General features: G+C 39.8%; 1 protein-coding gene across 1 annotated transcript in view; it reads left to right on the top strand.

Annotated features, from left to right (window-relative positions):
* Positions 1 to 14,701, top strand: part of LOC111583716 (electrogenic aspartate/glutamate antiporter SLC25A13, mitochondrial) — a 57,445-nt gene that overhangs the window by 33,314 nt on the left and 9,430 nt on the right. Inside the window, exons 14-15 of the mRNA XM_023292924.3 lie at positions 3,555 to 3,695; positions 7,468 to 7,606. Coding sequence (XP_023148692.2) covers positions 3,555 to 3,695; positions 7,468 to 7,606 — 280 coding nt within the window. The remainder of the gene's footprint in view (positions 1 to 3,554; positions 3,696 to 7,467; positions 7,607 to 14,701) is intronic.

Genomic DNA, 14,701 nt, shown 5'->3' with positions numbered 1-14,701 from the left:
TCTGGGAATATGTTGAAGAACTGTTAGAGCGCAGTACATTTGCTGTAACTTAAATTTTGGGACAGTGATTTTGTTCTGTGAAAGGGAAGAACGGAAAGAGCACAGCGACAACACAGCGGCAAATATAGTCAAGAAATGTTCTGCACTGTGCTGGGTGTGAAATATAGCAGTTGCCTTTTTTATACATCCCATATGGATTCAAAAGCAGAACCATAATAGACAGAGAGAGAGAGAAAGAGAGGGAGGAGAGGATAAATGTAGAGGAGAGGAGTGCGGATGGATGGATTTTTCCTCTTTTCCTCCGTGAGCCGTCATGACAGCTCCTTTCATCCTGGCTGAGGCCCCGGTGTTAGTGCTGGCACTGCACTCTGCCTGCCACTTTATCTTACACACATACACGCACTCACGTCAAACCCTCCTGAACCCTGTTTTAGCGAGGCTCCAGCCACAGCACATGAAATCTGTTTATATCATTTGGTAGCTGTGAAAGTGTTGGTTTGGACCACAGTGTCAGCCTCAGATCCACAGTCTATAAAGCAAAAGAAAGGAAAAAGCAAGAGAGGAAGAAAGAAAGAGGGAACACGGGAATAGAAGTGTTATGTGTTCGCTTTTAGTGAAGTAAACTTCGCATATCTCAAAACAGCATCTTTATCTCCTGTAAAATGCTGTTTTGCTTTACCCTTTTCTACGCCCTTCTGCTCATTTCTTGCTTTTCTTATCTCTTAAATATACTCCTCTCCTCGCCTCACCCACTCTTTCCTCTCCTCCTCCCATTCCCTCCTCCCATCTTTCCCTCTCTAAACCTGTGGCTCAGCACCATTAAGCTCCAGTGTGGGTTGCCAGTTTCTAATGATTATTTGGTAAGAATGGCATGCACCGTTTACTGAGCTGGCTGGATGCTTATCTGGCAGTTGCTGGCCTGCATGTCAGGACTTAAGTTACACAAAATACTTACTGGGCCGTTGCTTGAGACGGGGAGTGGAGTTACGACTGTGAGTCAAAGCATAGTAACACTTTGTTCAGATTCATTGTGAATATAGTTTTTTCAGGCCTGATGTGAATAATGAAAACATTATCGGTGAATCTAACACACGCACATCAAGCCACAAATTATAATGTTGCTGTTACTGGTGGATGGTTGATCTCCTGTATGACCTTAAGTGAATGTTTGGCCTGCGTGTATTTGTGTTGGGGCGGCCACAGGTATCCCCAAACTTTACAAAGCTCTTTTTGCAGGACACACACATAGCCAGGGGCTGCGATGCGTGCATAAGGTGCTGACGTCCCAGGTTTCCAAGGATCACCTTGCCTTGTAATCATCAGAGAACCGCCGACGCTGTCACTCCATAATCACAACCCTCAACCTCTCTGCCTCAATCTCGACCTTCCCTCATTTCTCTTGTTTTGACTGCTCCTCTCTCTGTTTCTTTCTCTCTCTCTCATTAGCTCTTTCTGTTTATTTCCCTGATTGTCTATTTTCTGTTTGTCTCTCCCTCTCTGTCCTGCGTTGAAGTTTTCAAGTTGTTTTCCACAGATACGTAGGAATACAGGATGGTGTACGTGGAAAAACTCCAGCACTGTCAGTCTTTTTATCTCACGTTGTTAGGTCTAATTGTCAGCTCATCTCACTGAACAGTGTTGTTGTTTACTCATCTTGGGTAAACAACATCTCCATCTCCTCCATCTCCAGTCTCATTAGAATCCAATTGATGCAGCCAACACTGCTCGGGGCCGGGGCCAATAGCCTCTTAATGCTTGCGCTATTAGCCAGCATGTAATCAACTAGGTTATTTCCATAAAACAAGTCATAAAGAGTTAGCTGTGAGATGAAACAGCTTTGCAGCAGCAGCAGCCCTCTTACTATTCACTGCCTCTTGCTGTGTCTGGAAGGGAAGCTGTAGCCCACTACACTCTGTGTTATTTAAAAAGTGGCTGCACACACCTTCAATGAGACGATTATAATCTCTGTCTCTCCCTCCTCCCTCTCTTCTGTTAGGCAATATATGGTAACACTTAAATCTGAGGGACTTTTTTGCAAAAAAGCTGCCCATGTTGCAGATTGAAGCTTGATGCCTTCCCGTAAGGCAAGAGGCGACAAGCACAATCCATCATTCATAAGGAAGCAAATGAAGGAGAGGGAGAAAGGCAGAGAAACAACAACAAACAGACCAGGCCTATTTAAGACAGCAATGGTGCCATGGCAACCGATTGCTATCTAATTGCGATGTGCCGCCCTTTTGCGTGTAGCTACTGTAACCACTGGCAACAGTAGCGAGAAACAGACGATACTAGAGAGGATGAGAGAGACGAGGTCAAAGCAAGAAATGGGGAGAGATAATACTTTGGAAGACATTCAGAGAACCAGAGTTCAAGAAACAATGAAAGGAAAATGCAAAATACAAGTCAAAAAAAGCCAGCTTTCCAAATATAAATCTTCAAAGTGTGTATACATTTCTCAGCTTGCTGGAAATGCTGTCATGTTCCCCGACTAGCCACAGTTAACCATTTGTCTTGCTGCAACTCCATCACAGCAGCTACCTCTTATACTTAAAAGCCCTGCTGACCAGAAAAAGGCAAAGAAACCAGTCTGAACTTGCTGCAGTATTGTTACTCCCCTCACAAGTACAGGTTTGGAGGATGATGTGAAGCGAGAGGTTAGAGAGTAAAAGAGAAGTCAGAGTCCCCGCAGGGTCTGTGTGATGAAGACAAACAGCTGACAGAGTCGACTGCATCAGCTGGATTTCCTGGTATTCTCTCATGTTGTCCTCCTCTCTACAGGTTTGTTTTGAAGCTTGGTTGCTGAGGCTGCAACATTGTTAAATTACATCACTTGCTGCCATCGTGCGCAAGCAAGATAATGATAATACTTTGTCTGTTGATTGTATCATAATGTTTTTTTCTAATTCAGTGTGTTATATTGAAATGAACACTCTTAAGTGGATCTCGGGCAGCACTCAAATTCTCATATTAAACACTGACACAGTTAGTGTTCAAATGGAGTTGTATTTGCGGCAATTAAAGTAAGTGTTTAACCCTCTAAAACCCGAGCACTGATTTTATTGATGTCGAATTGCGTTGTCATTTTGAACTGCTTTTCGAAACCCTCTGAGTCCATTGATTATTGGGCATTTATGATTCAAAAATATCTGAATTTGTAACTTAAAAATGAATTTCATTGACACAAAACAGTGTGATTCATCACAGAGTTTGACTAGTTAAAACACTTTTAGGTGTAATGCATTCCAGTACATCACCCACGATGACTTTAGTAATACGTAGAATACAAAGAATCATTACCTTTTTGACATCAACAAAAACTGAAAATGTGAAAACTCGATGAAGTAGAATTTATTATCTTAAGTAGCTGGAAGAAAGTCATGTTGTTTGAACTTCCACTGTATTATTTTCCCATCCAAAATGTTGCTGTGAAAAAGTTCTGGGGTGATGGAATATGTGTCGTATTTCTACATTCATTCAAGAATAGGTGCTACCAGACATTTTCAAACAGATCGATGTCTAGATTTTAATGTGTTTAATTCTTTGTGTTCCTCCAGGCTGGAGGATCACAGGTAATCTTCACAAACCCTCTGGAGATCGTAAAGATCCGTCTGCAGGTGGCAGGAGAGATCACCACGGGGCCGAGGGTCAGCGCTCTGTCCGTCATCAAGGATCTCGGCTTCTTTGGGCTTTACAAGGTGGGAATCACTGTTAGGGTCAGAGGTGCATGTGTGGATCGGTGCACACAGTGCAACTGGACACTAAATGCTCATGTATTAGTAATGTAAGATGCATTTAGCATCGTAGCGCTGATGTGGAGCTGTTGTACTGTTTTTTATACCCACTGGCTGTCTGACCTTGTTTCTTTGCCACAAATCATTCCTTTATGCCACACATGCACAAGAAATTAGTGTTGAATTTTACAGTTTAATACTTATGACAGATGTTTTTTGAAAGATTTCATAGTCAAAAGGTGCATGAGGGAATAGTTTGCACAAATTAGTGCAAGTGTCGTACAAAGTAAAAGTCCAAGTACAAAGTAGTCAGTGATGATATAACCAAAAACTCAGTTTTGTAACACGATTCTTTGTCCTCTCTGATAATTTATGCTGTTTTCCTCATGTGAACATGGGATTGGAGACCAGAATGGCACAATTCACCCCATAAAAAATTTAAATGTATTTTTCTTGTGACTACTACAACTCAGGTCCATCAGTGTCAGATCCTACAGAGTTGTTCCTGTTGTTTGTTCTACTATGTAAAATCTTATCATAGCTTATGAGGGGAAATTTAAACAGTGTGTTGATGAGAGCTATGACAACATAGCAGCCTCCTGGTTTCATGCCATTCTACTTCATAAAACCCTACTTCTTCATTTGTTTCAGCTCAACTAACTGAGCATGTAGTTGATTCTCTCTTACCATGTTCACTTTTGTATAATCAGGTGACACCTCTGCAGAGACTGTAGAAATTAACTTTAAGCAGTTTTTAAAAAATGATATCATTACAATTTAACAGTTGAAGTATAAAATATGTTGGTTTTCTGATGATATAACGCTTGAAAAGCTGATATAGCTGTATTCAGGATTTCAATGTTAGTTTATTTAAATTAAGGGAAGACTCTTGGCAGAAACCCAGCACCATAACTCTAAATGTAAACTAGATTTGTTGCCACTATTAGCTGGCAAAGGTCCATGTTGATGTTTTTATATTTTCACTGGCCTCACACCTTCACAAAATCCGTTATTTCCCACAACTGTTACGACTATAAGCCATATGTAATTTTTCTATTAACCGTTGTACAATTATACATATTACCTTTCCCCACATCAGCTATCATTCAAATCAACAATTCCATGTGGTCTGCTTGAGAATGAGAAAAGGCACAATTTATGCTAAAAGCTGTATTTAACCTTAATTGCCATAATTGGTATTTTTCATTGGCACAGGGCTAAAAATTACAGTGCACTGTTTGAACATATTAGGTTAGTGTGATATTGTGTGCCCAACACATTGTAAAGCAAGCATGAAAGATTACAGTCATATTTGGAGCTAATATAGCAACATAGTTGTGTATCAAAGAATATATTCTGTTCCTCAAACATTGGTCTGCGTAAGTGAAGGTGCCGACATTAGCAGCTTAACTGGCCTGGCAAAGTCATTAGCCCTCAGGGTGAAATGGAGCATGTTTAATTGAATTACATAAAGAAGTCCCAATGGAGCTTGGCAGGAGAGATTCTGCCTCAACTGTAAACACAATCAACTGTGAAAATGTCAATCTAATACCTGTGGTTACATTAATTAGTTGTGTTTTACATCTTGTTTAAGATGATTGAAGTTTTTTGTGTGTGGCTGAATGTTTGTTGTCATATTTCTAGGTAGCAAACAATTTTTCAGAGCCGATAGAGCCTTCCACTCGTAGGCCTTAGGCTTATGCTTGCACTTTGTCTCCACATGAGTATCCAGGGACCACATGTGATTGGAGTTTGCTTCCCCTTCTAAATGGAAATAAACGCATACATCACTTCTGTTTGCAAAATCAAATGTATTGTCGTTTTAAATTGGCGGTAAAAACTGAAAAGAAGAAGAAATCACCATTTTGCCTGTTGTTCTCACCTGTTATTGCACTTTATTATGACACTGTTGGCATGTAGCAAGTACCGCTTACACAGAATACGTCAGAGGTCTCTCACTGTGGTTCAGGACACAGTGCTAAAAGAATGCAACCATACGCGACCCAGACCATCTCCAGATCTGATCTCTGTGCATCTTGGGTGCATTCACACCAGTACTTTGGGCTGTGAACCTGTGATTGGATTAGCCAAGTTGCATGTAATGCCAGGTGTTAAGAGGGCCCAGTTTTTCCACGTTTGAGTGTCCCTTGGTCTGCTGATGTGACCACCTGTCAGCACAGACAACTTGGATGTAAAACTTTTCGGTTCACTTAACAAGGCTGTAAAAGAGTGAGGAGTCTCCTCTTGTCTCGATCTACCTGCCAACCTGTTGCTGTGTTTGTGTGCTCACTCCTGGTGATTTATGACTGTGTTGGAGTGTTTGTCCACATAGCTACCGTCTCCATTCACCTGTCTGTAGACATACTGCTGAACACTACGTTGCCAATATGCATGGAGGTGAATGTGTCCATGCTCATGCACATACTTGATTCCCTTCGTCTCCTGGTGCATAGAGAGGAGACAAAGTGCATTGAGAAAGCAGTAGCGGCGGTGGTGGAGGGGAGGTGGGGAGGAGACGAGCTCCAGCCTGCAAGCCCCAGACGGGCTGGCTCCGGAGGGGCTGCACCCAGGCACAGAGCTGCCTTTGTCAGGGTAATTATCCTGACGCTCACCCTCTGCTGGAGCTACCGTTCGGTAGGGTGGCTGACACTCTAGCGCCACCATTCATTAGTGGGGGAAAGCTGTCACTGTAGGGACCCAGAGATGTTTCATGTTTCTAAAAATGGCTGCATGTACGTTTAGTTATGCTGAACATTGCAGATTTGAGTTTTGTTTAAATAAGGATTTATCGAGATTTATATATATATATATATACATGTGCTGCTCTCTGCCTCAGCTCTGCCAGTGTGTTACCCAACTCAACAGCATTACCCTGATATTAAAGCTTCTAGTTCCAGTCCCTGTGACACTTCTTGTCTGTCCTGCCTCGATAGAATCTCCAAGCTTTCAGCAGCCGCTCGGGCCCCAGCCAGGAGAGACAGGCAGACAAGAAGTGCCAGAGGAAAGAGAGGGAAAGAGATAGCCTAGGTATCTGCCAATCCTCAGTGTGTGTGTCTGTGTATGTGTGTGTGTGTGTGTGTGTGTGTGTGTGTGTGTGTGTGTGTGAAGGAACCAAAGGATTATCCCAAAGGAGTTAAATGAAGTCTGTCCAAAACATGGAGACTCTGCCCAGCTCTTTAAACGCCTTCTGTTGATTGTAGTTGCTGTGTCAAAAAGGTGGCAGTGGGCCAACAGGTTTGAAATACAGCAGGGAACTCTATAGGCTTGATGATATAGTGTTGTTTACAGTGGCAGACAAGAAGCCATCTTCGTCAGCCAGTCTGTCTTTCTTTGCTTTTCCCTCTTTTTTATTTGATAGCTTTGCTGTCGGAGCCGCCCCCCTCACCTGCTGCTGAGGACACAGACTGTCTGCATATGGAGAGACATGATTTATCTGTCATGTTGTGGTCAATATTTCATTTTGCCTCAAGAGTTCCAGGAGTCTTTTGGAAGCAGTTTTATTGGCAGTGACATCAGTTGATGCTTGAATACAGAGTTTCATTTTGTGGCTAAGAAGTAACAATCTGTCTTTACAGACTCCAGTCAGAAATCAAGGTTTGAATCTCCTGAGCCCCATCACTCTTCCTTTGCTCCCCTTTTTGTTTAGACTGCTCTTTGTTTTCTCTTGCTGAATGCTCAACTTTTAATCCAGTATTGTGACTTAAAGTGTCTCTATTCCCTCTGACTCGCTTTTCAGGGCTCCAAGGCTTGTTTTCTGCGGGACATCCCCTTCTCAGCTATCTACTTCCCTTGCTACGCCCACACCAAGGCTTACCTCACTGAGGAGGACGGAAGGATAGGGCCAGCCAAGATGCTGTTTGCTGGAGCTCTGGCAGGTAAAGTACTTCCATCCCAGCCTTGATATTTCAGTATAAAAGGAATTGATGGACTAGTGTCAAGTTTAGAGGCTAGAAGTAGTTTCCAGATAACATTAGAAAACAAAGCGGTTTTTGCAAGAAGTGTACCTGCAGGAGCCTTAGATTGAAATTCAAAGCACTTATTTGTGCTTTCTGACCACACTGTATATGTACATAAGAATAATGAAATGAGGAATTTGAAATTTGCCTGCTTGTTTGCTCTGTAAATACAGCAAATAAGCATTTCTTGTTTTAGTACTCTGAATGAGTCATATGCTTCTTTGGAGCTGCTGAATCCAAATAAGTCAGTAGACATTCCTTCCATTTCTGTGCATCAAGGGAGGAGTTGATGGAGAGATATTCTCCTCTCCATTAAAGGTGGAGTATGAGATTCTATTCAAATACACTTTCTGTCAAATTCAGAGAATATCTCTTCAAGGTCCGTTAATTATCTGTTGTCTGTGTGCATTGAAAAGTATGTGTTGTTGGTAGACACCTCTGTCTCTGTAGATGGGAGACAAAGTGGCTCAGCCAATCTACACAACACTATTCCAGAATGTCCTGTGCACATTTAAGCTCTTGTGCAGGACAAGGAGAAAGATAAGGTAAATGTGTCACAAGCTAATTATCTGACTATGCTTACTCGCTGGCTACTAGCTAACCTAAGTCTTTCTCCAGAATCAGAGAGTCCTTATTTAAATACAAATATATGAATGCACAGGACAGATGAAGACACCCATGTCCCTGTGAAGACATGAAATTGCAGTAACAGATTTTGTTGGTCACCTGCTATCGATGACGTACTAGTTTTTACACCTACAGCAGATACAGAGCAACATGGTCATTCGTTTGGGGTTTTGCATTCTGACCTTCTGGGAAATATTAGTCGAGCCTTTCCTCGTAGCCGTTAACTTTTGTTTGTCTGCTGTTTGGTCCTGGGCATATGTTTGTTTGTGTACACTGGGTTTTTAGGGCTTTTGTACTGACAACATCTGCCTGCTGCAGCTAAAACAACACCGATTAGTGTAATAAAAGCAAACAGCTTCAGTTTGGAAAACCCAAATGAGCTGAAAGACCCAAGAACACTGCAGAGTTACTAGATTTGTTCTTTGCGGGTTCTTTGCTATGAGTGACCCATTTTACGTGCAAGTCCTGCAATTCATTGTTTCCTATAAATATTGATTACAGATGCTTTAAAGTAGTTTTGCACTGCGGGATCACCTCTTATTAGACTTTCCAAAATATTTTAAACTACATCACTAAAATCTCTTTACAGCCTTTCATCACTAAAAACCTGTGTAACCTTTTCTTTTCTGTCATTACTGTTAGTCAACGAGTCTCATAATGGTAAGTTTAATGTGGTTTTGAATTTTAAAAGCTTAGCCTTGTAGTGTTTGTCCATAACTTGAAAAACACTGTTCTGGCTTTGAAAGTGTCTGATCATTCCAAGTGAGGCAGAAAGGCAAACAGCTCCAGCTCCTGATGCAACATGTAGAGTCTTGACATTCATGAAATGAAATCTTTGGTCGGGTCCAATGTTCCCTCTAATGTTTCATGAGTCTGAGCAAACACACAAACTCCCTGAGCGTCCCTTGGACCACTGTGAGCAACATCAGACGTGTGCACTGTGGTCACACCAGCATCACATCCATTCAAGTTACATGGTTCATTAAAAGAATCAAATTACAGCATTTACATTTCTGTTAAAACACTTTGTCAACAGGAGCCAGTTGAAGGCTGCAGTGATTTTAGTGACACTACAATGTATAAGAGTGAAGTTATTGAATATTTGTCTCTCTTGACTGTTGCAGCGGTTTTGCAAATTGCAGACGGACCCTGTTCACTCCATAGACACCAATGTTATTCCTGTAGCTTGAAAGACAGCTACTTTTGATAAAACTGGGCTTGTAGCACATTGTCTGCCTTGCAACAATGGGAAAGAGGCACCGTTTATGTTTTGACAACCTATATCTAATGAGTTATTGATGCTGGAAGTCCAACTCTGTGAATATCTTTCCAACTTTACTGAACTTGGGGCCACTACCACCTAAGGAGTGATATATTTAATTTTGAAAAAAGCATTTAGCCAAACTTAAAGCTTTAAGTGCTTTATTAACACGAAACTAAGAATTTTGTATTGTTTTATGATCACAGGTTCTGCCTGAACAGAAGTGCCATCATTTTAAACAGTGAAACCATACTAATGAAATAAAATGTAATGAGCAACCAGTGTGCAATACTGTATCCCGCAAAAACATAAACAACTGAATGCAGAATACTGGACAAAGAAATTCTCTACAGACATTTTTTTCATTTAAATGTAATTCTTAAAACAGTTAATGTATTGCTGTTAGCATTTCAGAGTTCTGAGTTTTTCTTTAGATAGGCAAAGGCCATTTATTGATTACATATTGGCTATTATATAAACGTTTATTAAAAACTAAAAGGCATTAAAAATACTAAACAACTTAAGCATTTATTGAGTCACTGAAATACTCTAGAGTCTATGACCACATCAGCATGATTATAAGCATCCTCTGGTAAATTAACAACCAGATACTGATGTCTCTCACCATATGGACTTCAGGAGATGACTGGGGGATGATAAACTGTGACCTACTGGTTGGGTTCTCTCTGTTCTCATGTTTCTTACATGTTTGTCCCCTGACAGCCGGGTCATAATGTTTTTTGAGCAACACACCATACTATGATGTTTTTACAATGATGGTTCTACTATGGAACCAGTTTGACATGTTCAGGTGTTCTTTGTGTGAAAACTCAGAGATTTCAGGTATCAGAAGGTAGTTTTCAACTTTCTTTGTTAACTTTCTGCTTCAACTTTAAATTAAATTTCCTTAAATTTCCTTCACTAACCCAGCCCTCTGGACTTCCAGTAAGCTGTGTTCCTATTGGCTGTCCAGGTGGCTGCTTGGTGTTATCAGGAACACCTGAGCAGCTCAGTGTCTTCCTGCTTTATTTAGCTGCAGACAAACATTTCCTCTGCTTCTCTTCACCACTGAACTGGGTTTGGCTCTATTGCTTTAGTTAGTTCTTTAGACGTTGGCTTGCAGCTTCCAGCAGTAAAATCATCTTTAATGTGTTTCTTGGTGTGTTTTATGGCTTTGTACTGGATAGTTGTCTTGGTAAAGGTGGTTCTTTAGCCACAGTTAGCACATGGTCCTAATGTGTGCAGTGATGAGTAGATTTGGTCCAGCTGAGTTGTGTCTTTATCTTGCCTGTAGTGAGTCTTCAGAGGTTTTTGGTCAGACACATTCTGTATTCCTGTTTGTGAACCAACGTTGGTTGTCCAGAAGGTAAGAGTTCCTGTCCTGATTCTCTGTTCTCAGAGGTTCTCTGGTAGGCTGCAGGAGACTTTAGTGTTTGGGTTGTGCTAGTTTGGTTTTTGTACGGTTTCATTTGGACGACTATCTTGAGGCCCCTCCATGTGGTTTAGTGAGGTTTTCTGCAACAGTTCTACAAAGCAACCTGCAGCAGAAGAGACTTTGAGAGTTTTTAGGAAGTTCTGGAGACCAGACTTTAGAGCAGCAGAAACATTTGTCAGCAGTTTGAGCAGGAGAAGGTGAGCTTCAGAGTAGAAATGAGATGGAAACCTTCTTGACCCGTGTGGTGAGGTCCTGTACCAAGAGTTTGAGCAGGTTGTGAAGAGTCTGTAGTTCTTTGGTCTGAAAGCACAAGAATCGACTCATTAAAGGAGAAAACAGGAGATATTGTTGGTTCTTCTGTTGCTCTGCAGTTTCCTTAGACTGAATATCAAGTTTATATTTTAAATGATTTCCCATGTGAGCCCAAGAAGACTTCAATAAACTCCCTCCATCCCCTGGACACAACATATTTTATTACGATGTTTTTTTGTTTGTTTTTGAGTTTTACTCATACTTTAAGCATAGTTTTTTCTCTTTGCTTGTTTAGTTTTGTAATCTGTGTGAAAGGTGCTAAACAAATAAAGCTTGATAAACTGAATAACTGACTAACTCGTGATTGTGACAACAGAAGTATTTTCATTGTGATTTAAGGGTTTGTTTCATTTTTAAGGTTGGGGTTAAAATCTTGACAGAAAAAAAAGATTAAAGAAATAAACTACAGTAAAAAAAAAAGCAAATCAAAGGAAAAAAACATTTAATATAATAAAACTTTTAAAAAGAAAATTAAATATTAAATACAATTAAATTATATTAGCCAAATATTTAATTAGATAATTTAACGGAAGATACAAAGCATGTAATTATGAAATTAAACAAGAATTTTTAAACAAAAATATTGAACATTAAAGATGAAATATTTTAGATAATTAAACATTTAAAAAATACAATTAAACAAGAATATTACACATTTAGAAAAATACAAAACATTTCATTAGATTATTAAACCTTTAAAAGTCAAAACATTTAATTAAAAAACTAAATGTTTAATTAGAAAATTAAATCTTAAAGACAATAAAACTTTAAAAAGGAATTAAACAGAAAATACAATGAAGCATTAAATAAGAAAATTAAACATTAAAAGGTGGTAAAACATTTAAAAAGAAAAACCTTAAAGATTTAATCGAAAAATTAAACATTGGGAAAGAAAAGGAAATTTTTCAAACAAGCCGATAAAACATTTGAAAAAACAACAATTAAACAGTAAAAAGACAAAACATTTCGAAATCAGATCAGATATTAGAACAGAATAAAAGGTGAGAAAAGAGCAAAACTAAACATTTAAAAAGAATCAAACTAAAGATAAAACCTTTGAAAGGGCACCAGTTAAACTTTAGAAGATCAAATTAAACAGAAGAAACAATAAAATGATCAAAAGAGCAAAAACAGATAAAGACCTTAAAGTGTTTTCTAGTCTGAAATGAAAACATCAAGTTGTTTCTTCAAACATTTCCTCTTTCTATGTTCTTGGTTTGATTGTGGACAGATTTACTAAGAACTCATTTCAGAAAACTGATTTCCAGATAAAGTCTACTAGAGGTTGAAGGCATCGATCAAACTAATGTTACCTTCTGATCTCCACAACTTTACTGTTCAGTGAAAAGAATCAAAGTTTGTTGAGGATTTCTAAAAAACCCACAGGTGAAGGTCTGGGAAGAACTCAGATGGATGGTCTAAATGTGAAATCAAGACTCATGGTCACAAGTTTTAAGGCTTCTATTAACCAGAAAGTTCAAACTAACAGAGAAGTACTGAGAAACTTGTAAAACTTCAGTCCTCAGACTGTCTGAAGGTTCAAAGTAACAGAGAACTGCTCAAGAACTTTTAGGTTTTCAGTCCTCAGACTGTGGAAAGGTTCAAACTAACAGAGAACTACTCAGGAACTTACAAGATTTCAGTCCTTGGACTGTCTGAAAGTTCAATCTAACAGAGAACTACTGTGGAACTTAGAAAATTTCAGCCCTCAGACTGTGTGAAAGCTCAGGTCCTGAGGACTCGGGAGGTCTGGAGGCTTTGGAAAGTCTTGGAATTGAGGGTTCCACCCTCCAGCACAAAGGCTGAAGTCCAGCCTCCTGAGAAAAACGGTCGAGTCGAGACTCGAGTTAAAAAAAAACTCGAACACGCCAAAAAATAGATGATAAATGCGCAAAAAAAAGAAGAATTAGTATCTGAGCGAGTAGCTCAGGGGGATAAAAGAAGGACTACGAAGCGGAGGGTCGTAGGTTCGAGACCCACCACCGGCCTTTTTCTTTCTTTGTCTTTGTCAGGATTTGAGAAAATTTAAGAAGTGTCTGGTCTTGAACCAGCGACCTGCAGCTCCATAGGCAAATCCTTAACTCACTGAGCTACAGATCAGATAAAAAGACATAATTTCGTCGTCCCTTTGTCATCGTAGTTTCCAAGTGACTACACGGGCGGAGCCAGGGTGGAGTCAGGGCGGAGAGTAGGCGGGGATGTGGGTGGCGGCCTTCCCCCCTCTACTCCCCCACCTCCCCCACCGCCCACCACATCTTCCCCCGCCCGACGAGTTCTTCGAGTCTCGACGAGTTCTTCGAGTCTCCACGGGTTTTCCCGAGTTTCTTGAGTTTCCACCAGGTCGGAGGCAGAACAAGTTGTCATGAAGAGGTGTTGAAGTCGGCCAGGATGGACTGACTTTTCACAGCGACTAGAAGAAGGACCACTAGAAGAGCAGGTCTTTAACCACCATCCATGAAATCCATGGAGTCGCTCCACAGAAATGAAGGGAGATCAACTTTTATCAACCTCCATCCAATGTTCAACTTGATATCTTTACTTGGAGATTTTTAGCACCACAAATCTTTAGTATCACACTTTATTATCCTTTATTAGGAATTTCATGGAATCCACCAGCAGATTTAGTTTTTGTTGAGAAACTTTATTCTTGTCGTCGTGGGACTGCAGTATTTAAAACTGTTCCTTCTATTTGACCTCATGTTTATTAGTTTTAGTGGAGAAAGTTTGAATTGTCAATTAGTCTCTTATAAACTAAATAATTGGATTAGTCAAGAGGTTTAAATTTTCTTACTTTGTCATATTTTAAATATGACAAAAAAATATAAAAATAAAGCATCTTGAGACAATTTGACCTGTAATTGGCATTATATAAATAAAATTGAATTAAAATTGTATGTATCTTGTAATGTTGGAGTAATTCAGCCATATATGTTGGAAAACACATTTTCTTTGTCCATTAATCTCTCATTTTCTCCAGTAATACATTGTTTTGGTTTATAAAATGTCAAACCCAAATATATTCAGTTTACTGTCATAAAAACCAAAAAGATTTACATTCATGATGCAGGAATCAGGCAGTTTTTCACTTTTTATCTTAGTTTAGTCAGAAAGATAGTTGATAATGTGTGAATTGTTGCAGCCTGTGAGGCGTAGAAGGTTTTAATCTTTGGGGCCGAGTGTCAAAAAACATTTAGAAACCAACATCAACAAAACACTCAAAAATTTCAACATCATTTGCATGACAATGTCAAATTAAAGGACATTTATTTCCAACGTAAATGTGTGATATTCATCCTCTGGAGCTTTCTCTTCACATCGTCTTCCACCTGGACTGGTTTGGTCGGGAGCATGTGCAACAAACATTTGAAAAACTGCACTT

Source organism: Amphiprion ocellaris, chromosome 15 (genome assembly GCF_022539595.1).
Source record: "Amphiprion ocellaris isolate individual 3 ecotype Okinawa chromosome 15, ASM2253959v1, whole genome shotgun sequence".
In the NCBI taxonomy this organism is placed as follows: Eukaryota; Metazoa; Chordata; class Actinopteri; family Pomacentridae; genus Amphiprion; species Amphiprion ocellaris.
The sequence above is the reverse complement of the archived record's forward strand: the minus strand, read 5'-3'. Positions and strand labels throughout refer to the sequence as shown.